The sequence below is a fragment of the Eulemur rufifrons genome, chromosome 20 (genome assembly GCF_041146395.1).
Source record: "Eulemur rufifrons isolate Redbay chromosome 20, OSU_ERuf_1, whole genome shotgun sequence".
NCBI lineage: Eukaryota > Metazoa > Chordata > Mammalia > Primates > Lemuridae > Eulemur > Eulemur rufifrons.
In genome coordinates, this window is record NC_091002.1 from 19,938,881 (window position 1) to 19,963,313 (window position 24,433).

Genomic DNA, 24,433 nt, shown 5'->3' on the forward strand with positions numbered 1-24,433 from the left:
AGCTCAGACCGATCTCCCCAGCGCTGTGGGGCTGGCCCCGACGCTGCCGGCTGGCCCCCCCCAGCACACTCAGCCCCAGCCCAGGGGTGCCCAGACTCAGGGGTTTCATCAACCCACTTTTGTTTGCATTTCAAATTGGTTTTCAATTGGGTGACTGATGTAGGATTGTTAGCATTTTATTTTTCCAAGGAAAACATTAAAAAACTACCATCTAATATCACTATCATTTCCTAGAACATTTTAGCACCAAGAAAACAATAAAGGATGGTCTTTTATGTAAAGTTAAGCTTGGCCAGGCACAGTGGTGTGAGCCTATAATCCCAGCACTTTGGGAGGCTGAGGCAACAGGATCGCTTGAGCCCAGGAGTTTAAGACCAGCCTGGACAACATGGAGAGACCTCATCTCTACAAAAAATAGAAAAAATTAGCGGGGCATGGTGGTGTGCAGCTATAGCCCCAGCTACTTTGGAGGCTGAGGCAGGAGGATCACTTGAGCCTGGGAGTTCAAGGCTACAATGAGCTATGATGATGTCACTGCACTCCAGCCCAGGTGATGGAGCAAGACCCTGTCCCTTTTATATAGAATATACACACACATATATATACATGAGAAAAGTTAAGTTTTACAAAATGCTCATTATTACACGTTTTGCAGGAGAGTCACAAAAATCCACAACCTGCCTAGAGTCGCATCCCAAGTGTGCTGATCAGTGCCTTGGGGGCACAGGCAAGTGGGCGGGGGCCGGGGTCTAAGCACATGTGCGGGTACAACCAACCTGTGCAAAAACAAATTTATCACCTTTCTCTCCAACCTAACGTCCCGACCTCCCATCTGGGGGCTCCCTTCCCCCTGGGCTGCACATCCTCAAGTCTCCAACTCCAGTCTCCTTCCCCTGTGGTTCCCAAGCCCCCTACTTCATCAGAACCACCTGAGATGAGGCTTTTAACTTACAGCTTCCCAGATCTCACTGTCAGATATCTGGTCCAGGGTCCCAGGACAGGGTCTCACGGTCATCCAAATTCAGGCACCACGGCCTGTGCCCCCCACCCAACCCTCCATCTGGTCAGCAGCAGACATCCTGGCTCAGGCTACGAAATGACAGCCCTTAGCTGTCAACGCTGGGTCCTGGAAGGTGAAGCTGAAGGGCGGGGCTGGGATGCTGGGGACAACCGGGGACGGAATGGCAGGGCTTGGTCCACAATGGTAGCAGGCTGTGCCGGCACCGGGACAAAACAGTAGAGACAGGCACATGGAGCTGGGGGACTGGGCAACTCTCCAAGTTCATGGCCAAAGTGAAAAGCTCAGCGGTGAGGGGACAGCCAGGGCAGCTGAAAGTGAGAACAGCCTGTACTTTCACCAGGAAAGCGTCCTATCGTGGGGAAGCCTCTTTGTTCACTGCCCCGGCCTGCAACCACCCTGCTGGCCGCTGCGATCTCCTGCCGTCCTCAGCGTCCCATCTCGGCCATGGTGCGCTGATCCAGTTATTTGCCATCAAGCGTCTCCACCGCCACCCCTGTGCCATGCACACGGCCCAAGGGCTCAACATTTGCTGCCTGGACTGAGTGACCAGTCCAGGAGCTCTGACTGAACCAGGGGCTCCGAGTGACGGCACTGTCCAACCCAGAGGGGAACCCGCTATGGGAGAGAGCGGAGGGGTCTCTGCAAGCCACCAACACAGAAACTCCCATCTCTGGGCCTCCAGGACACCACCTCCTCCACGGTTCCCAGCACAAATTCCCTCCACCCTCTCACCTTGCTCCAGAGGGAAGACACAGCGACACTGTGGACAATTTCTCTAATGATATTTGAAGACCCGTGTGGAGCCTGAGGGGACTGATTCTGCAGCACTACTGGGGGACAAAATCTAGTGAGCTGTTGGGCAGTCAGGCCCGACTGTCATGCCTGAGGACTGGCAGTGGGGCCAGGGACGCAAGAGCTACAGGAGACAAAGTCAAAAGCACGCAGGCTGGGACCGCTCCCTGACAAGGCCACATGGGTCTTCAGGTATGCACAAAGGGGGCCCTTGGCCATTGTCGTGGGATTTTGCAGCTGCCTCTGACAATCACAGCCACCTCCACACCCCCAGGGGCTGGGACGGAACACAGGATAAACACGGCAGGCCGCCCTGGTGAGGGCTGTCCTCTGGGAGGTGGCAAGTGAAGACGGGCCTGCTTCAGTCTGCACCCCCAAGGCCACTGTGCTCCCACCTTGGATCTCCGGCCCCAAACCTGGAGCTGCGGCTCCTATACCTTTTCCTCTTCCGCTGCAACTTGAGCTTACAAGGATCGGCCCCAGGCCTAAGGCCAGACTTTAAAAATAATATGTTTCTGACATCTCTACAGAAAGGTCCCAACTAGAAACTGGCAAGAATGAACACCTTGTTGGAACTTCCTTTAAACGCCTCATGCTTTACTCTAAAATAAGGTCCTGAGGGCACTCGATCAGCTGATCTTGCTTTATGGGGCTTCCCGTGTCCACGTGACCCCAAAAGCTGCCACAGCATCAGCTTCTTCGCTAATGTCAGGCCCTCACTTGGAACAATTAACTGAACCACCTTAAAATACAGACCACGAGAGCCACGCTGGGAGGGAATACATTTACTTTAGGTATAAAGGTTTAATATTATTAACAAGTTATCACTATTATTTTACATGTTTATAAAACAGAAATAAAAATGACATACGTGTTTGGTGCCAAAAGTGGCATATCCAAACTAATATCAGTACAAAAATAAATTTTCAAGCTACGTGTTTTTAAAATAAATGTCATTGAAATCGTAAGGGGGGAAAATCTGTATCGGTCTTGTGCTGAAATGCAATCATCACCACAGCCAAGCAGCCCTGGGGCAACGCTAAAACCAGTGCCTGCTGGAAGAGCCGCCCCGTGTGCTCTCGCAAGAATCCAAGCAAACAAAAAATAAAGATACAGTAGTTATGTTCCTGAGCTACAGAAGTTTAGAGCGTCTAAACTGTTGTGAATTCCTGCTAACGAGGAGCCCCTGTGGGCTGATAAACTTCACTAGTGCTCAGCCAGCAGCACCAGGACACAGTGGTGTACTCTGAGAGGACGCTAAGCCCACTTGTGAAATGGAAATCCTTGACTAACACAGTGCAGAGTCCCCTGTGTCGATCACCAGTCCCCTCCGAGTCTCCCGGCTGGAGATAAATGCAGACCAGAGCAGAGAACAAACAAGCTGCTTGCTTGTCTGGGAAGCCCAGTGCCCGCCAGACACGCCCCTTGGTGATGGTAGCAGAGATCCCCAGCGTTTCTGAGGTCTCATTCCTTTGTAGACACGTGCATGTTCACACTTGGCAGAGGACCTCACAGTGGCCCCGGCAGGGAGAGCAAAGCCAGCCCAGCAAACCCTCTGTCCACCCCACGTGGTGCTTCAGCCTTCGGTGGCCAGCTTTCCTCCTGCTGGAAGTGGCATGCGGGGCTACTGAGCGCGCTGAGTGAGCCAACGCCCGCTCTGCCCGGGTGCAGCGCAGCGGGATGCCTGCCCATGCAGCGTCCTCCGGGATCCCAGCCAGGAATGCAGATGCTGAGGACAGTGGGAAGAAAGGGGCTAAGGAACGGGCTGCGGCCCACTTCAGAGCAGCCGAAGGTTCCACAGGAGCTGGTGCCAGCTCACCCTGCCTAGGGCAAGGGGCAGCCGCACGGAGAGGACACCAAGCAGCCCCTGAAGCCACAGCTGAGCTCTGCTCACTGGTCCTGGACCTTGGCCCTTTTGGCTTTCAGGGACAGGTGCTGTAAGAGAAGAGAAGACACCACAGTTGGGGTTGGGTAGACAAAGAAACCAGACTCCAACATAATTCCCATATGAATGATCAAATCAAATCTTCCATCTGGTCCACACCTTCTCAATAACTGCTGTGTCCCTCAGGAAACAGTCTGGAGGGGAAATGCTCAAGTGACCAATAAAGGAAACAGACTTCAGGAAGCCGACAACAGCCCGAAGCCCAGCCCATGGCTGGACCTGGTTAGTAGGGCTCTGCAGAAGCTGTCAACAAAAGGTTCTCTTTTTTAGACACAGCCCTCCCTCTGGCCCAGCCCCCGGGACAGCCCTGCAGCCAAACACCTCGGCTCAGAAGACTGGGCTCGGGCTGGAGATGACCTCAAGTTTCCAAGAAGTTCCTGACAAGTACCCTCTCCTTAGGAACAAAGAATCAATCAACATACGAAGCATCTCAACATACCAGGTCCCCGTGCTCAAGGATGGAGATAAAGACATGGCCCCTGCCCTCACGTAGGGTAGAAGCCTGCGGGGAAGACAGACAGGAAAAGGATACCTCCCAGCGAAACTCTCTTTTCCTCCCAGAAATGTCACTTTCTACCAGTATAAATAACATGCAGCATAACACAATCATGGGCATCAGTTAATAGGACTGAAGGCTAAAAATATTCTTTACATCCTAAAGTAAAGCCGAAAGTGCTAGAAATCCTAAAATACACATTTGAAACAGCAGGTGTACACGTAAGTTTTTAATCAAGGACCTCTGCTCACCAACTGAGGCACACTTGATACCTCATTAACAATCATAAATAGGCCGGGCTCACGCCTGTAATCCTAGCACTCTTGGAGGCCGAGGCGGGAGGACTGTTTGAGCTCAGGAGTTCAAGACCAGCCTGAGCAAGAGTGAGATCCCGTCTCTACTAAAAATAGAAAGAAATTATATGGACAACTAAAAATATATATAGAAAAATTAGCCGGGCATGGTGGCGCATGCCTGTAGTCCCAGCTACTTGGGAGGCTAAGGCAGTAGGATCGCTTGAGCCCAGGAGTTTGAGGTTGCTGTGAGCTAGGGTGACGCCATGGCACTCTAGCCCCGGCAACAGAGTGAGACTCTGTCTCAAAAATAAAATAAAATAAAATAAAATCATAAATAGATAACCAAGAGGTAGCTCGGGCATGCTGCTATAACATGCGCTAAGATCTCCACAAGAGGAACTCCCATCCCCCTGAGTGCTCCATGGTGGTCTGCCTGTTTCTTAGTACACCCACGTGGCCTCACGACAGCAGGCCCTGAGAGAATGCAGGGTATGAAAGGAAGCACAGCACACCACCAGCTATGACATGAGAGATGACAGAGTGAACGGGATCCAGGTCGGACTTTCTATCCACTCACATCTGAGGAAGGACCAGTACAGGCTCTTGCAAAGGCCAGGCTACAAGGGTTTTCCCCTAGATAACAAAGTTGTCTCCGAGAATAAGGAAAAAAAATTTAAGGACTGGAAGGCAAATCTCTGAACGGGTCACCCTGTTCTTCCCCTGTCCAGCTGTGGGTCTTGCTGAATTTTCCTAAATTCTCTCCTCCCTGCACTTCACCTAATGTGACCCCTACAGCTAATGTTAGACATCCACAGCCTTAGCTTGGGAATGGGAGGTGACGACATTGGGCCTGTGGGGCCATTTTTGGTATTTGTTTCTGGGAAGAATGTTGAGTATAAACAAAGCTGACTCTGAACCATTTTAGGCCTCTTTACAGGGTGAGAGCGACACTCTGAAAAACGATGGTGATGGAAAGTCACCAAAGGTGCCAGGAACAGAGCCGAGGATGGTCTGTGGGCCGTGCGTGGATGGTTGCGAGGTGCTGCACTGTGTTCAACAAAGAAACATCTACCATAGATGGGCAGCTACCGGAGATCTGGAGAGTTCTTCGAGAAATCAATCTGTTTTGGACAAGTTAATAATAGAAGTGCCTTTGAACTACGTAGTCAAGAAGGGGACAAGTTTCCCTGAGGTTTTAGGACCCTCACTGTACAATGAGGTTATTGCACTAGATGATTCCTAAATGTCCCAGCGTCTCTAAAAATACTCTGATCACAGTGGAGGTGATGGGCTGAAAAACAGGCTTTTGGAGAGAATGTAGAAATTTGGGCTTGTCATTTTTTTCAAGCTTCTAAAACTATTTGCTCTTTAACTTTGTGGGTTTGACCTAAAGAAACTATAATTTTGAGCTGAGAAGGGAAAATGACTCAGCTTCTAGGCTAATTCTGTTCCTCCTAGAGTCTAAATGAATCCAAGACAACTTCAGGTTTTTCCGTCTCTAACTGCTTGCATCTCATTACTTTAACAAGCACTTTTACAACTGTGCCATTCTGGTTGGCATTTCTGATCACTTCTGTTGGACTCCTGAAGTCTGCTGCTTTCCACCTGAGAGATTTTGAAAGAAAAGATTTTCCTTCACCACAAGTTCACTCTCATCAACCCAACACAGCAGAGACAACACACTCCACTTTTTTATCAGTCCCTGCAGTTGATCAGGTTTCCAGCTGAAATGTCTGTGTTGGGATGTGTGAAGAACTATAAAGGTTTGAAATGTTTTTTGTTTGATTGGATGAGAATTAAATTCTAATTATAAGATAATGTTAAAAGGGCAATTTCCCTTGACATTGCCAGAGGAGGAGGGATGAGAAGACCCTTCCCTTTACAAAGTCACAAACTCAAGTGTGTCTAAGAGTTTAGGAAGTGAAAACATAGGTGAAGCAGGACGGTGGCACTGGGAAGTGTCACCAACAGCAAGCAGCCACTCTTCAGCCCCACTGATTGCCACTAAGCAGGAACTCAGGCCCCATGTTATTGGATTTAATATTTCTTTCAAGAGAAACCATAAATCCACATTTAATGTGAAATCTCCCAATTTTTACATGTGGCAATCAATTCGAATTTTAAGTTTGAAAATACTGTGCAGTCCAGTTCTAGCCCTGATGGAGTAACAGGTCTCTGACTTTCCCTTCTGCTGTAAACAACGGCAAACCTGGACAAAATATCTAAAGCAACTGTTTGCAGGCATTGAACAAGGAACAGCACAAGGCTGTGATCCTTGGAAAAAAGAAACCCCCGCACAGTGAGCTCCATATTCATCCCAGGTCTCTGCCTGGGTCTCCAAGCCTGAGCACAGGGAACTAAATCTTAAACAGAGGACAGCAGTATGTCCAAACACAGGAAACAGATGAAAGTTGAGGGCTGCAGAGAGAGCTGGAATTAGTAGGGCAGGGCATAAAAAAGTAGGAGCTACAGAAATCTACACAGGGCTACCCTGAAGTCTTTGGCTAAATAATAAGCTACACATATACAGGCCAAGATATGATATGGGAGAGAATTCTAACAGAGAATAGTTACCAGAGAGTTGTAAGCTGAGAAGGAGATTCTGGAGGTTTGTACAGTGCTAGAAGCACTGGAGCTCTGACCTGTCAGAGTGCAAAGACCTCCCTGAGTATCCTAGGCATTCAGCTGAGACATCAAAAAGGCCATGTGTAATTAAAAAGAAAAAAAAAGCCATGTCTGAAGCATATGGCCACTCTAGACCTGCCCTATTAAAGACTAAAATCAAGGCTCACCAGAATTAAACTGATGTGCCAGTAAATTAACTGACTACCAAGAAAAAAATTCAACATTCTATAAGAAAAAAAAAATCCAGATGTTCTACAACATAGCATCTATAACATTCCATATACAACAAAAAATTACTAGACAATAGAAGCAAGAAAATGTGACCCATAATGAAGAAGAAAAACAGTCCAAAGACAGAACAGACCAGAAATGACAGAGGCGTTGAATTAGTAGCTATTATAAAAATGTTCAAAGATTTAAAGAAAAAGATGGATGTAATGAGTAAACGCATGAGGAACCTAAATAGAGAAATAAACTAAAGAACCAAATGAAAACACCACAATGGAAAAATACCTGAAGTGAAATATTCTCTGGATGGGTTTAACAGGAGACTGGACACTGCAGAAGAACTGATCAGTAAACTTGAAGACAGGTCAAGAGGAACTATCCAAACTGAACCACAGAAAAAAAAAGATCACAGCCTCTTTGACAAGTGGGACATCATGTGCTCTAACATATATGTAACTGGAGTTCCAGAAGGAGAGTAGAGAGAGAGATATTACAGCAGAAAAAATATTTTAAGGAATAATGGTCCCAAATTTCCCATATATGACTTTAAAAAATCAGTCCAAAGATCCAAAAAGCTCAATGAACACTAAGCAGGATAAACACAAGGAAAATCATAGGTCAAACTGCTGAAAATTAAAGATAAAAAAAAAAAATCTTAAAGCAGGTCACGTTACACACAGAGGAACCATGAAAATGACTGCTGGCTTTTCATAGAACAAACCAGACTGCAATGAAATAAATTCTATAAAGTGCTAAAAAGAAAAAGAAAAACTTTCAATCTAGAATTCTATATAGCAAAAATATCTTTCAAAAATAAAGAAGAAACAGAGATATTTTCAAATAAATGAATGCTGAGAGAATATTTCACCAACAGACATGCACTATAAGATATATTAAAGGAAGTTCTGCAGGCTAAAGGGAAGAGATACCAGACAGAAACCTGGCTCTACTAAATCAAGATCCACTGCAATGAGTTAAGGATGCATATTATAATCCTTAGAGAAACCATCAAAATAACCCAAGAGGTATAACCAAGCAGGTATAAAAAGCCATTAGAAGAGATAAAAAAAAAAAAAGATGAAATATTTGATGAATTCAAAAGCAGGCAGTACACAAAAGGCATGGAGGAAAAGGAACAAAGACTAAATCGGACAAACAGGAAACAAATAGCAAGGTGGTAGACTTAAACCTAACCATATCAATAATTACATTAAATAATTGGACTAAATTAACTTTCCAATTAAAACCATAGCGCACACCAAACAGAATGAGTCTATGGGCTGAATTCAGCCAGAAAGTTTTGAACTCTGATCTACCCGCCAGCCTCCCAAATATAACCATCTCCCAATTTAAAATCTTGTTAGAAGAATATATACTTTTTTTTTTTTGCAATCAGTGATCATTTCTTGCAGAAATGAAAAAGAAAATAAAACTACGAATCTGCTCTACAGTGCGCACTGCCCTGCCCTCCTGCGCGTGGGCCTGCCATGGGAGAGGAATGGATAAGGTGATGTTGGTGTTCAACATCACCCACCAATGGGTTTAAACCACCTCGGGTTTAAGCCTGCACACCTGTTTACGCTCTTTATGAGGCAATCCTCTTCAGAGAACATTTGTATCACTCCTTGTGAATGAACACAGATCCAAAGTGTGATATAATTTCTTTAGAAATGGTTTACAAGAGCAAATGGGGAGAGAGAGAGCTGAAGATACTATTTTTCTTTTCCTTACCAAGTTGGAAGGCCTTAATGGGATACGGTAACGGCCTTCTAAACCTATGCACTATTGGGAGGTGGGGTACAAATTTAGGGCATTAAATTGGAGAATAAATGCACATTTAAAGATAGGAAGAGGCTGCTAACAGGTGGTTTGGGTTACAGGTTCTGTTCATTCCTACCGTTCCTTGTTGATAAAAGTGTGGAGCCAGCTCCAACAGCCAGGCAGACTCAATGGCAGTCACATCTCTCATATAATACTTGGAGGTTTGTATAACTTCATTGTAGATAACCCTGAAACATGAAAGAAACATGAGCTGACTTCCCATAGCTAATGACGATAGAAACCACGATCAGAGATGTCGTGTTTTTTCCCTTAACCTTTAACAGGTATCTATCTATTCTATTCCAGGAACTACACTAGACACGTGCATTTATTTGCTCACTTAAGCCTACATGAATTCTAGGACATCTCAATTATCAGCAAAGGTCTTTCCTGGATTCTTAGGCTGCATTTACAGAACTCTGAACAGAGCCTAATGACTTAATTAGAAAATGTGGAAATAGAGGTAAAGGCTTGCCTGATTCTGAAACGGGCTGGAAATTAACTGTAAAGAAACACGAAGGCACTTTCTAGAATAAAAACATTTTATATCTTATTTGGAGTGTGAATTACATGGGTATACATATTGACCAAAACTAATCTTTCATTATATATTAATATAAATTATACCTTTATTTAAGCAAAAAAAAAAGACTTATCTGAGGCTCAGATACTAGGCAACCAACGAGGCAAGAACATCATTTCAAGTCCCCAGATTTTAGGAGTGCGAATTAGTAGATATGATTTTCCAGGCTATCTGAAGTGTTGATTCAGGGCTTCCCCCACGACTGTAAACACGACAGCCACACATTGTCTACCTGCCCCTCGAAAGCCAGTAAATGAATCGCAGCTGATGAAAAGGAAAAGGGAGAGGGAAAGGCCTCTGCAAAGAGGCAGTGAGGGAGGGCACTTTCCGCGTGGGTCTGCTTCAGGCTGGCTCTACTCCCCATCCTTTCTTCGCCCTTCAGAGCTCCTTGAGAATGAAGCAAAGGCTTTTCTGTTTCTTTTAAGCAACTCCCAAATTTAATCACCCCAAAGTCAGCAAACCCTTAAAAAAAGATCCAGAACTGAGAGGTTTGCCTTCCCTCTTCAAATTATCCTGTACATGAATGGCCACTGGGTAACATTTCTAAACCCAGAACTGACCAAGTCACTCTCTACTAAGAAGCTTCTAAGTCTGCACCGGTTGCAGGATAAAGTCTAATTCCTTGGCAGGGGAACAGAGCTCAAACCTCACCACTCATCAGAAACACCTGGAGGGCTTGTTAAACTAGAGTGCTGGGCCCCGCTGCAGTTTCTGATGCAATAGAGCTGGGCCTGGCCGGAGAACCTGCATTTCTAACACGTCTCCAGGTGATGCTGACGCTGGGATGGAGACCACACTTTGGAAACCCCTGGTGTCGATACAAAGTATGTTACCACAGACCTTTTCACCTCTAACTTTATCTACTACAATTTTCCCTCCCTGTCTCCACACATGCCCAGGGCTTTTCCATCTCCCAACTGATGAAGGACCAGATGTTGTTATCTTTAAAATTTCCCATCCATGGTTGATCGATATTTTGGTAAAATAAAATATAAATGAATTACTAGAAAAATGAAATTTAAAAAAAGACATACAAAATACAAGCCCCCAATTTTTATGATTAAATTGGGCAAACATAAACTTAACTTGTCAAAATGCTATAAAGATGCCTATTTCGGGGGGGAGGAAGGGAAAAAAAAAAAAAAGATGCCTATTTCGACTTCCATACTTATCACTTCCTTCCTGGGCAGTGTTAAGACTGGCACCATTTCACCCGCCACGCTATGGGCCAAGCAAACCAATGATTCCCCACTGCCCAAAGACAAGAGGCTCCTTCATGTCCTTTTCCGCCTGATGACTCTCATTTCCACGTCAGAACAAAAGTTATCTCCATGAAGCCAGCCCTAACTCTCCCTGGCATATGAGATGCCAACCCCAGCACTTTATCCCTCTAGCAAAGCCCTTCTCCTGAGATGCTAGAATCTGTGTCTGTCGCTATGACAGGACTGTGGACCCCACTCAATTCATCTCTGCACAGCTGTGCCCAGGGCAGGATTTAGCATCTAGCCAGTGGGTAAAAATGAATGTTTGCTGAGTGGATGAGTGACAAATATCACCATTTGCTTAAGGAGATCTTTGATAGAGCAGATATTCTATAGACAACTCAGCATAACAAAGTCAACCAACATGTAGGGAACACCCGTATTCCAGGCCCTGTGCCAGGCACTGGGGCCCCAGAGATGAACAAGAACTCAGCCCTACCTTCAAAGCAGTCGCAAAGGGGCTTTGCAGCGAGAGGGGGACTTACCAGCGAGGCGGCTTCTCTGCATAGAGGACTGACGCAGGGTGGATGTGCAGCTCATGATCATCACGGATAGTCCTTGCAAAATAGAAGAGTTTTGTCTGAAGCACATTCTAAATACTTAGAGCAAGACTTTCCCACAGACGTTTTTAATATTACCAAAAAAAAAAAAAATGCATGCAGATTGAACTTCTCACAAATTAAACAATTCTCTCCATCCTCTCTTGTGCCCTTTCTTGACCCCCTCCCCTGCTGCCACCCCAGAAGTCAAGAATAAATCATGTGCAAAGCGAAGAGAAGAAAAGCAACATGTGGACACTTGGAAAAAACATTCAGAAATATAATGCTCTACCTATGTTTACATTTATCTTCTGCAGGTATTCTTTCAAAACAATTTCCTTCAGGACAGAAATAATGTATGCGGTTTCTTCAATAAGCTTTTCTATTAAACAACGTTAAATACTAAGAATAAAGACTATAGGGAGAGGTAATAATTGGTGGAAAAAAGCTCAATATTGGACTATTAATTTCTCTGAAATACTGTATTTCCAATTCCAACTCCAATTTGATTCAACTTAATTCAAAAAATATTTACTAGGCACACAACTATCAGTAAGATCAGACCACAAGGGAACATTAATAGACCAGGATGCTGCTGCCCAGACCACAGTAACGGAGTGTTCCCGCGGGTGCCAGGGGTCTGCTGTGCGGGGGAAGAGCTTCAAGCGCCATGAGCGAGCTCCTTGCCAGCACTGTAATAACACCAGGTCCTGGGGTCCTGGCTGTCCCACCAGGTGGTGGTGAGCTGATCTCAAAGGAATGACTGGCTCTGGAACCTCTTAGGTGGCCCATATTTTTGTCAACGTCACTGATGAAAAAAGTTTTCAATGCTAATCAAAATCGCTAATTAACACTCTTCTTCAAGAGAGAGGGGGCAATCCAGATGACAACTGGCAGTACCCACTGGGTGACCTCAGGCCTCTCCAGAGGGTACTCACCTCCACCTGGGAACTGGTGCCTCAAACACCGACAACTCAATGCGGGGAGGAGGAGCTCACACGATGGGCAACAGAACCATGATACTGATAGGCTGGAACACTTGGTCTGGAGTAACAAACAGAACATACTAGAAATAAATGTAAAGCGGTACACTTCCATTCCAACAGTCAGCTCCTGGGATACAAGATGGAGCAGACCTTGTTGCCAAAATACAAAAAATCTCAATGCAACTCGGGACTCATTAACAGAAGCCCAGTGTCCAGGACAAGGGACACCTTCGCTGGCCTCAAGATAATAGGACTGTAATAGCTTTTGAAGGAAAAAAATTAACGACAATATAATATGTGGAAGAAATCCAAAGACGAGTTGGGGAGAAATTCTTTCCATTGTTCCTTTTTAAAGAACAGAAAACAAGAGCTACACTTTAAACGGGCTACAGTGGAGTTATGAAACTAAAATGAGCCACAGGACACAAAAGTAACAATAACAATTGTTACTCCGAAAAATAACAATTCGAAGAACTGTAATGATTTAGTTTGGAGATAAGAAGGCTAACCTGGGCTTTAGTTTTTACAGTATTTTAATGTATTAAAGGTTCCTAGGAAGGCATCAATGATTTTCTATGCCTAGAAAATGGAACTGGAAGTAACAGGTTGGAGACTGTAGCTGGAGGTACATCCAACTCATTGAATAAACACTTGCTGACTTCCAAAGACACCAAATATGGCCACAATGTACCAGGGTAAGTGGATCTCTAAAGACATAATGAACTACCCAATCTTGTAAAAGTAACTTCCCTTGGAAAGATCATCTTTAATGGTTTCTTCTAGTCATATTATTCTATTATTAGAATTGAAACATTACCACCAGCCTCCAGGTGTGCAATTCTCATCCCTCTAAAATGTGCATTACGGCATGTAGATGGGGTGAATATTTGAGAACCATTTCCAGAAAGTTAAGATATTTTGCTTAAGGCTATATAGCTAACCTCAACTCAGTTCTCGGAGGAGGTGTGATATAAATTAAAAATAATTATTTAATTTCTCTACTATTTCTACATATCAGCTTTCTGTGAGGTTTGGGTCATTTTTAAGATTTCTCAGCCGAGCACAGTGGCTCAGGCCTATAATCCCAGCTACTCAGGAGGCTGAGGCAGGAGGATCGCTTAAGGGGTTTCAGACCAGCCTAAGCAACATACCAAGATTCGTCTCTAAAAAATTTTTTTAAATTAGCTGGGTGTGGTGGTGCATGCCTGTAGTTGTAGCTAGTGGGGAAGCTGAGGCAGGAGGTTCCACCGGGCCTAGGAGTTCAAGGCAGAAGTGAGCTATGATCACATCACTGCACTCCAGCCTGAGGCCTGAGTGACAGGGCAAGGCCCAGTCTCAAAAAAAAAAAAAAAAAAAAGATTTCTCTTTAACAAATGATTTCACAAAGTATCCTGTTACCTATAAGCTCCCGTAGAATGAAACCTCGCAGCATTTGCAAAGAATCCCGAAACAATGCACCTCAGAACTGGATCTGGATCACCTACACAAGGAGCAGAGAGAGAAGGATGAGAGAGACCCTTGCCTGTCCTGCGCCCTGTGTGCTCAGGCCGGTGCTGTGATGCGCAGGGTCCGGTCCTAGTCCCACCCCTGCACTTCCCAATGCTGGATGCACCTGCGGACGTTCCCACCTCCCAGAATGGCTGCTGAGGAGAACAATGCTGGACTGCTCCTGTAACCTGGGGACCCTCCAACCCCCCTCGGCCACAGGTGATTGGACCAAGGCTGGGCACCAGAACCTAAGAAAGCTATGCCACAGGTTGCCCAGGGACCTCAGAAGTCCTTGTTAGGAGTGATGATCTTTCCATAAGACACAAACTGGCATACTACACTGCAATGTTATTTCTGTGGTTATAAGCTACAGTGTTTGAAAACTGAAGCAATTTTTCAAATGTTCCATTTTAATTGGTGTTTCTACTGCTATAGTAAACATCATCCATGAATAAAGCTTCCCCATTTCTTACAGAATATCTGTAGGATACATTCCAAATTACTGTGGAAAAGGATAATGCCATTTTTATGGCTCATGACATACCATATTTCATCAATTTTAAGACTCACTGTCTTTTTTTAATTTTAACTCACTGAAACTAGGATAGCATTTTACAATTATAATGGGCAGCATTTTTTTCTTCTTTAGTGATACATAAAATAATGATGTATCTTACACATGATGGTATCTTAGATCCAAAGAAATATAATACATTGGTAAGTTCGGTTCCTAAAGGTGGTTCTATTTACAAAGCCATCAACAATATATAAAAATGTCAGTTTCACTAAATTCTTACCAGTAATGCTTTGGCAAAAAAGGGCTACTTTCTTTCATTTTACATTTATTTGATTACTATCTATGTATTTCTTCTTTCGTGAACTTTTAGTTCCAATTCTTTGATCATTTATCAACTTGAAAACTAATGATTTTTTCTAAATAAGTTAAATAAAACCATTCCATAATAAAGCTTTAAATCTTTATTGTTTATCTCATGACTGCTGAAAATATCTTTTACTGTTTGCGTTCTCGTTTTTTAACATCTAGATGTTCTAAATTTGTACGTAATTTAATCTCCATGATTTTCTCTATTGTTCCTAAGCAAAGAACTGATAAATCCCAAATCTACATTTCTAATCATGATCTGATCCAAGATTCAATCCTTCCTCTAGAAATTTCCACATAAAACATGCATTATCAGAGACGATATTGCTTCCAAGGGATGAAAATCAGTTCTTGAGGGCAGAGGTAGGAGGGATGCCTTAGATAGTACAATGGTCTGGGGCCCTCCGAAGCGCAACCCCACCTTACAAAATCATATTCTCTAGCATTTAATTTCTCTCATTTAATTTCTTGCCTCTGAGCCTCATTTTTCTTATCTGTAGAATGGGGATAACAGCAGCACAAATTTCACAGGTTGTTATGAACATTAAATGAATCAACATATGAAACATCAGAATGCTGCCTGGACATATAAACACGCAAGAAATGTTAATGAGCACCAAGGGTATTGAGTACCCGGCACACAGGAGACATTTAAGCCAACTGCTCAAAAAATGAGACGTGTCCCTTCCTCAGAAGTGTGGTCTTCTGAGCTGCACAGATCTGGCTCTGCTCATTCCCAGCTGGGTTGTCCTGAACTTAATTTACCTTCTCCCTAGGACTTCGTGACTCATCCATAAAATAAGGATAACATCGCCTACCCTTCACAGAGCGGGAGATTAGGGAGAGTATCTGTAGAACCCCTGCCACAGTGTAACCTACTGTGTCCTCTACTGATGGTTAGTGCTGGCGCCCAGAGACTGTGTCTTCTCTGCCTCACCCATAGACTGCCTAGGCTAAACACACAGCACATGCTTTAATAACACTTGTATTTGAAAATAAAATGTAATATTTATTTAATAGCCATAAATATCATCCACTTAAAAGTAATTTTTCTTGCAAAGCCTACATGGGAAAGTCATTTACATGATGTACAATGATGTGAATGTTAACAATTCTTAAGTGTTGTCATGGGCTATGAAATTCCTTTAGTGAAAATCCCCCTCAGAAATAAAAATGAACTTCCTTGGAAAAAATACGCCACTTTACATGCAGCTCGCAGCTGATTCAGGGCGATTCACAATGTGAGACCTGGGGTAGGTACAGAGCACACCGTGCTGCCTCGCACCAGCCCAGCACGAGAACTTTAAGGACGCAACCAAACAGCAAAGCAGGGAAGTCCCCAGCTGTGGCAGCTTATTCTCACCTTCACTAGACTTCTTGGGTACTTGAAACTTGACAAGAAGCTTTTTCAATTGTTCTCGTACAGTCGCAGCTCTGACAAGGCCCTTGTAATTCAGGAAATGTTCCTGACACCACTGAGAGTTCTTATTGTGCTACAGAACAACCCGGACAGAGAGAGTTAGAAAAACACAAAATGTCCTCCACTACGGCTATATTGTGAAGATAACTTTTCTCTTTCCCCATTTTTCTATTCAATGGGATGAGATTTTCAGGTTGTAACTGACTCTTTTTTGCTCAATATCTCAAAACAGATGTTAACCACCGTGCACACATCTGATTGCACTGCAACCTCCCTCTCTTCACTAAAGGGCAAATAGAACTTAATGGCAAGCAGAGTCGTTTTCAATCTTAAATACCTACATGAGATGTGAACCATTAGAAAGAATCACTTCCCTGTGGTTCTTTGTAAACCAATTTTTCTTCTTTTATGTATGTTTGAGTTTACCACTTTGTTATACTATAGGCAAGCAATATGACACCTGCCAATGTAGAAATAATTTGCAAATTATTTTTCCCCAAAGTATGATTTTACTCTCAACAGTGTTTAACTTTTTCTACATTCTTAAGTATGATCATTATATCTGGAAGAAATTATCTCTGTGAGAATATATCTCTGAAATTATATTCTAAACCAGGGAGGAAACTGTTTTAAATACAAGATTTTCCAATAAGGCAACTACAGAATAATACAACGTAGACCTATACCTACATTCTACTGGTAAAGAAAGATTCAGGTTGGAGATGATATACTGTGCTTATACAAATGAATTTTAACTGATTGAATCCATAAGACTCATTATGGACTTCTGAAAACTCTTCATTAACTGAATAATCTTCCTCAAATCTCTGGTAAAACAAAAATTTAGTACTTTCCACTTCTAAAAATATATTTAAGAAATGAACACTGGAAATCTGAAATATCATACCCTTTCCTGTATAGGAGAGGTTTCCTTTTTCATCATTTTCATCAGCTTTAGATCTCTCTTTTTAACAGTTTGTAGTGAGAATGTTAAGCTGTATTATTTGCTCTTAGTTTTACAGAATATAAAGAATAAAAATTAACATTGTCCATGGCTACATATAGGCAGGAGATATGAATACACACAAATCCTCACCCAAATGTCTTCTCATGGCAGCTGGGATAGCCTTGAAGATTCAACCCAAAACTATAAGTTGCTCTCAGCCTCATTTATCTAGCAGAAAATATAACAGAATTCTCTACTCAAATGTTACTTTTCTGTCTAATAAACAGTGGATGTGAGGTATTTTGAGGCGGAGCCCGGAGCCTGCTCCAGTGCACCAGAGCTCCAGGCGTGGGAAAGCAATAAGCAATTCCTGTGTTCTTCCAGCAATATGGCACCAGAAACCCAGGCAGAAAGCCACACCCACCAACTAGAAGTACTGGCAATAAGTCTAATACGAAAATAAAGGTGTCTCTTAGCCATTCCTTTATGAACTGAACTTCTGGGATCCTCACTCCTAGATCACCTCAAGTGGGTAGGTGCACTGAGGGGGCCCTTTGAGCAGTAGCTGTGCTTACTTTAATAAATGCTTCGTACACGTTGAGCATAGTGAGGTGGTCGCCCTCCTCCACGGCAAATTTACGGTGCACTCGAATCTGGAAAGAATAAAGCAATGTTTAGAAGTCGACTCCTGTGAGCCTCTTTACCAGGAGGTAACATAGCATGATGAATAGCATATGGGTTGTGGATTCAGAAAGATCTGGTTTGCACTGTTCTAGCTCTGTAGTATCCTGAAAGCCCTCAGATTGGTTATTTATTTTTTCTGGACCTTGACCTCTGTTTCCTTTTCTGGAAAATTGGGAAATTAAACCTCTCTATCAAGATTGCTGTGGATTAAGATAATTTACTACTAAATACTTGGCACAGAAATCTAATAAACGCTCTTTTGTCTTTCTCCTCCTTGATTCAGTTGGTATCATTTTCATGTGAACTCTTCCCAGCCCCTGAAGGAATGCAGGCTCCAGAAGGACAGGGGCTGACTCTTTGGCACATGGGAGACACTGCATAATTCTAGGCTACCACCAGCTGCACAATCCTGTCAGATCCCATCCTTGAATTTCTCTTTCTATAAAATCCTGAACAATGCCATATGCTCCCATGGATTAAAGGAGTAGCATATACAACATACACGCAAGTACACAGATACAGCCATGCATCGCTTGATGACAGGGATTCATTCCAAGAAATGCATTGGTAGTCAATTTCATTGTTGGGCGAACACCAAAGAGTGTACTTACACACACCCCTACACACCTAGGTTATATGGTACTGCTCCTAGGCTACAAACCCACATAGCATGTTACTGTACTGAATACTATAGGCAATGGTAACACAATGGTAACTATTTGTGTATCTAAACATATTGAAACACAGAAAAGGCACAGTAAAAATACAGTATTATGAATACAATCTCATGTGACCACCACCATATATGGGTCCATTGGTGAACAAAATGTTGTCATGCAGCACATGACTATATATATATATATATATATATATATATATGTATGTGTGTGTGTATATATATAGATATATATAAACTTCGGAATTTTATCCTTGAACCAAATACCACATATTCTTCCCCCCTTCTTCCCTTTCACTCATTCATTCACAGATATTCACCAAGCACCCACTGTAGACCAGGCACTATTCTAAGCATATCAGCTGGTAAGAAGCATTAGAACAGAAAAATAAGCAGGGGATGGAGACGGGAATGGGGGGCTATATTGCAACTTTAGACAGAGTGGTCAGAACTTCTGTTTTCTCATCTTTAAAGTGAGTTTCCTTGCCCTGAGGTAGGATTGTTAAAAAGAATAATTAAAAAATAATGAGAAAATGGACATAACCATTCAGGCACAAAGGCAGGAAAACTTTGTAACTATAGTTATACACAGTGAGGGAAGAGCTCAGCAATCCATAAGAAAGTCTCTCTCCTTGCTACACATCCAAACGCAGCCCCTCCATGCACAAGGCTGCTGCCTGCTCCTCCAGCTCTTCCAACAGGAACCAACTTTGAACTTACCTGAGCCCTACCTCAATCACTACCTCACTCTGACATTCTCTTCACAATAGTGACTTTTCCTTCACAGCCTGTCCAGCATTCACTCTTTTAGTCACTGCTGATGCCTGTGCCTTCGGCAAGGTCTTGGTATCTCTTAAGCTCAAAATGTCCCACCTGCAACACCACCGTGACGCAGTGTCGTGCCCAGAATCAGCCTGCGGTGCCCAGGCACCTGACTTCTTATGTCACTAATATCCCCACCAAAGTTTCTACCAGAGCAGTATGAATGACAACTTCCCATACAGAAAACTGGAAGTCAGGAGTTCAGTGGTTAAGGTCTGGGACTTTGGACTCTGAAGCCAACTTTGCCAATTTTGGCTGTGCAACCATGAATGAGTTACCTAATCTTTCTTTGCCTCCATCTTTAAACTATGATAACAGTATCTACCTCCCCGGTTTATACTGAAGATAAAATGAAATGATGCCTGTGAAATGTGTGGCCCAATGTCAGGCATACAGTAAACACTCAAACTTGAGCTGATATCATTTGCACAGCTTCATCTTCACTGGTTCCTCGGTAGAGTTTTAACAAAGAAAGCTCAGAGTGAAAGAGACTGACTGGTACAAATGGCTGGGGAGAAAGCTGGACTTACTGCCTGAGACTTCTGGTTTGAGGGGACCACAAAGATATTCTGGATCTGCATCATGGCCGCAATGCTTAATATTTCCTGAGAACAGCCAAAATTTCCTAGAAAACAAAAAGCATGCTTCATTTCAAGCATACAACGTGCCAACGAGGAGTGAAAGACATTTTCCCATATTTTCCTTGCATCATACTGTAAACTAAGATCATATATTTTATACAGTTTAATTTTTTAAGCTTACAGTATATAAATATTTCGCTATGCCACATGGAATGTCCTATATGTGACCCAGACTAACAGCAGCTTTGCAGGACTCTGAGAAAGGAGCTGCTATTCCACTCTGCAGCTGTAACACCAAGGGACTCTGCTGTAAGCCCAGGTGGGGTCCAGACTGGCCCCATGACAAAGGGCAGGTCAGCTCCACACTGCTCCCTACTCTCGTGTGGACGTCCTGGCAGTTAAGCCTGAGAGAAAAAGGGGACAGGGAATAGGTGCATTGTGTCCCTTCTGCTGTTTTGCTGCTCCTAGATTCTTCTATGAAGTGGCCTCCCTCTCAAAAGGGCTCTTCTCAGCTGGGAAGCCCGAGGCACAGTTAGACCAGGACAGCACTCTGTGGGCTGTTGCTAGCACCTGGGAACAGAGTCAGCAGCAATCGACACTGGGGCATTCAGCAAACTGCGCTGCCTGTCCCATCTCCCCACAGCCTCCTGTTCACGAAGAATGAGCTCCTCCAACCTCGCACTCAGAGTCCTGTTTTCCAATGTAAAGCTAAGGGCATTTGGTTGTTCTAAAACAAAATTATACTTAACTTTCACCATGCTGGGTCTGAAATACATCTTTATAAATTGCCAGTTGATATAAAAGTTAGACAAAAGCAAGAAAATATTATCTTTCCTGGGGTAGGGGGGAAGACAAACTAGACTGTCTAGATGATTGTGATTTCTAATTACAAAAAGATCTCCAGGTTACATATACTTTTATCCTAGAACTCATGTCCTCACAAAAATCTGAAGGGGTCAGAGAAATTGGAACCCTTGTGCATTGCTGGTTGGAATACAAAATGGTGCAGCCACTGTGGAAAACAGTGTGGCAGTTCTTCAAAAACATTAAACAAAGTTAGTACAGCCATTTTGGAAAAGAGTGTGGAGGTTCTTCAAAAAGCTAAAAATAGAATTATCATATTACATAGCAAACCTACTTCTGGGTATATATCCAAAAGAATTGAAATTGATATGCCAAAGAGATATCTACACCTCCATATTCATTTCAGCATTACTCACAATAGCCAAAACGTGGAAGCAAACCTAAGAGTCCATCAGTGGATAAATGAACAAAGAAAATGTGCTGTGCGTGTGTATACACAATGAAATACTACACAGTCTTTAAAAAGAAGAAAATTCTGTCATTCTCGACAACATAGATGGAACTAGAGGACACTATGTGAAGTAAAATAAGCCAGGCACAGAAAGACAAACACTGTATGATCTCCCTTATATGTGGAATCTAAAAAGTTGATCTTACAGAAACAGGGCTGGGGGAGGATGGAGAAAGGGAAGATGTTGATCAGAAGGTACAAAATTTCAGTTAGATCAGAAGAATAACTTTTAGTGATTTATTGCACTGCATGATGACCACAGTTAATGTATTATTACAATTTCCAAATTGGTAAAAGAATAGATTTTCAATGTTCTCACCACAAAAAAAATGGTAAGTCGGTAAAGTGGTAGATATGTTGACTGGCCTGATTGAATCTTTCTACCATGTATATAGATCAAAAGATCACATTGTACCTCATAAATATATATAATTATTGTCAATTAAAGCTAGATTTTTAAGCACCCTGGGAGGCTGAGATGGGAGGATGGCTTGAGGCCAGGAGTTTGAGACCAGCATAAGCACAAGCAAGACCTCATCTCTACCAAAAATTGAAAAAAATTAGCCGGGTGAGGTGGCAACCACCTATAGTCCCAGCTACTCGGGAGGCTGAGGCAGCAGGATGGCTTGAGCCCAGGAGTTTGAGGTTGCTGTGAGCTAGGATGACACTCTGCATTCTAGCCAGGGCAACAGAGTGAGACTCTGTCTCAAAAAATAAACAAATAAAAAATAAATAAAAATTTTTTTAAAAAAACACATTTTTAAAAATTTAAACAAAGAATTACCATATGATTTAGTAATTCCACTTCTTGGTATGTACCCGAAAGAAACAAAAGCCGGGACTATAATGCCAAAAGGTAGAAGCAACCTAAGTGTCCACCCACAGATGAATGGATAAACAAATGTGGTATCGTACAAAGGCGGTGGAATACTATTCAGCCTTAAAAATTAAAGAAATTTTGATACACATTACGACATGAATGAACCTTGAAAATATTATGTTAAGTGAAATAAGTCACTCACAAAGTTATGACTCCACTTATATAAGGTTCCAAGAATAGTCAAATTCCTAGAGACGGAAAGCAGAATGGTGGTTGCCAGGGGCTGGGGGTGGAGGGTTAGTGTTTAATGAGTACAGAGTTTCAGTGGGGAAGATGGAAAAAGTCCTAGAAATGGATGGGACCGTTGCTGCACAACAATGTGAATGTACTTAATGTCACAGAATTATACACTTAAAAATGGTTAAAATGGTAAATTTTATGTTAGATTTTTTTTTTTTAATCACAACTGTGCCCTCTTCCTCAGGGTGCTCAGAATTCAGGGAAATAACTCCTCTCATCATCCAAATGAAATCAACATGAGCTATCAGGCTCCACCCACCTGATTCAAGCAGCATTTTGGCAAACATGGGATTCAAAGGAAACTCTGCTATTCGCATGCCAAGCGGATCGGTTAGGCGACAGTCTTTGTCCAGACCTGACATAAGAACAACAAAAGAAATCAGAAGGCATGTACTATTGTGCTGGAAGATGTACAATTGTTAAGAGAATAAAAGATGATGTATGTTCAAATGAAGGTATCCAAAAGATGATTCATGCACTAGCAAACTCAGTCTGACACCGGAGTGCTATTATATTAAAAGAAGAAAAGATCTCCACTGAGCTCTGAATATCTAATTTTAAAGAACGGATACTTCCAATGACTTTTCAAGGACTTAATTAGAAGGCAACAGCCCTGCAGCCTTCTCTTGCTCCCACTCTCCTCAATCCACAACAGCCTCACTTTGTTCTCACTACTCCACAGAGGCTGCTCTTTCCAAGGGCCCAACAACTAGGCAGTGCCAAAAACAAAGGCCATCTTCCTTCTGGTCTCCGGCAGCATCTGACTCTGCGACCACGGCTCCCGTGACCCCCTACTCTCCTGATTCTCTGCCACTTTCCTTGCTGTCCCCCCTCAGTCACCACCTGGATCATTTCCCACATCCATGACCCAACAGGCCACATATGTGCCAGGATGGTACCCCACCCCTGTGCTCTTCTCATACGACATAAGCAAGTATAAGGCCAGCAACTCGGAATCTAAATGCTAGCCCAGGTCACCCTGGAGCCAACACCAGACCTGTTTATCCAACTGCCTCCTGGATAGTCGCGAACTGGGCTGACTCCTCCAATTCCCCACCTTCCTTCCTTGTGTCTCCACCACTTGCCAACATCCAGGTATTGGATTCCAAGACCCCCGAAATGTTGACTACTGTTTTCCTAACTAAAACGAATGCTGCAAAAGTTCAGAGTAAGACAGAAAAGGTCAGTTCTCTTCTGTTCCAATATAATCACCTCTTTGAAGGTGATAATTCACCTTGATACTAAATTAAGCTGGGGGTTTCTCTCTACTTTTTCCAGCTTACTACGGCAGCGAAGAAATAGGAGATATTTTAAAATTCATTCTATTTGATTGCTGAAAAATCAGCCTAATGAGAAACTCCTATGCAGCCAATGTTTTCTCATCCTCATTTCAGATAATCCCAGGAAACCTTGCTTTCAAGTGCCTATTACTTGCTCAAGAACAGGGAACAGAAACCTATTCTAACACACACTCACTCTGGGCTAATCTTATGTAGACTCAGCAGAAGGCCTTTTACATCACTGGAGATCTTTTAAATCAGTAATTGGCTATTCCTTCATAGAAAAGTATCGTAAATACAATGAATGAAGAAGGACTCCTACCTTCACCTCACACCAAAATATTAACTTGAAATGGATCACAAACCTAATGTAAGGGCCAAAACTATAAAATCCTTTGAAGAAAGCCTAGGAGTAAATCTTAATAACCATATGACCATGGATTAGGCAATGATTTTTTAGAAATGATACCAAAAGCACAGATGACAAAAGAAAAAACAGATAAACTGAGCTATACAAAAACTTAAAACTTTAAGTTAAAACCTGCAAACAATACTATCAAGTAAGTAAAAAGCCAACTCACAGAAATGAGAGAAGTATTTATAAATCACATATCTGATAAGAAT

At 43.0% G+C, this 24,433-nt stretch overlaps 1 protein-coding gene across 2 annotated transcripts in view; it reads right to left on the bottom strand.

The window, feature by feature from the left end:
* Positions 1-3,463: 3,463 nt before the first annotated feature.
* The window catches only part of DHX35 (DEAH-box helicase 35), a 66,562-nt gene continuing 45,592 nt past the window's right edge, over positions 3,464-24,433 (bottom strand). For both annotated transcript variants that reach the window (XM_069495638.1, XM_069495637.1), the window contains 8 exons: positions 22,789-22,884; positions 20,044-20,138; positions 17,907-17,984; positions 16,329-16,458; positions 13,993-14,074; positions 11,555-11,626; positions 9,301-9,412; positions 3,464-3,748 (listed from right to left, as the gene is read on the bottom strand). In XM_069495638.1, the coding sequence (XP_069351739.1) occupies positions 3,704-3,748; positions 9,301-9,412; positions 11,555-11,626; positions 13,993-14,074; positions 16,329-16,458; positions 17,907-17,984; positions 20,044-20,138; positions 22,789-22,884 (710 nt within the window). In that variant the 3' untranslated portion in view covers positions 3,464-3,703. The remainder of the gene's footprint in view (positions 3,749-9,300; positions 9,413-11,554; positions 11,627-13,992; positions 14,075-16,328; positions 16,459-17,906; positions 17,985-20,043; positions 20,139-22,788; positions 22,885-24,433) is intronic.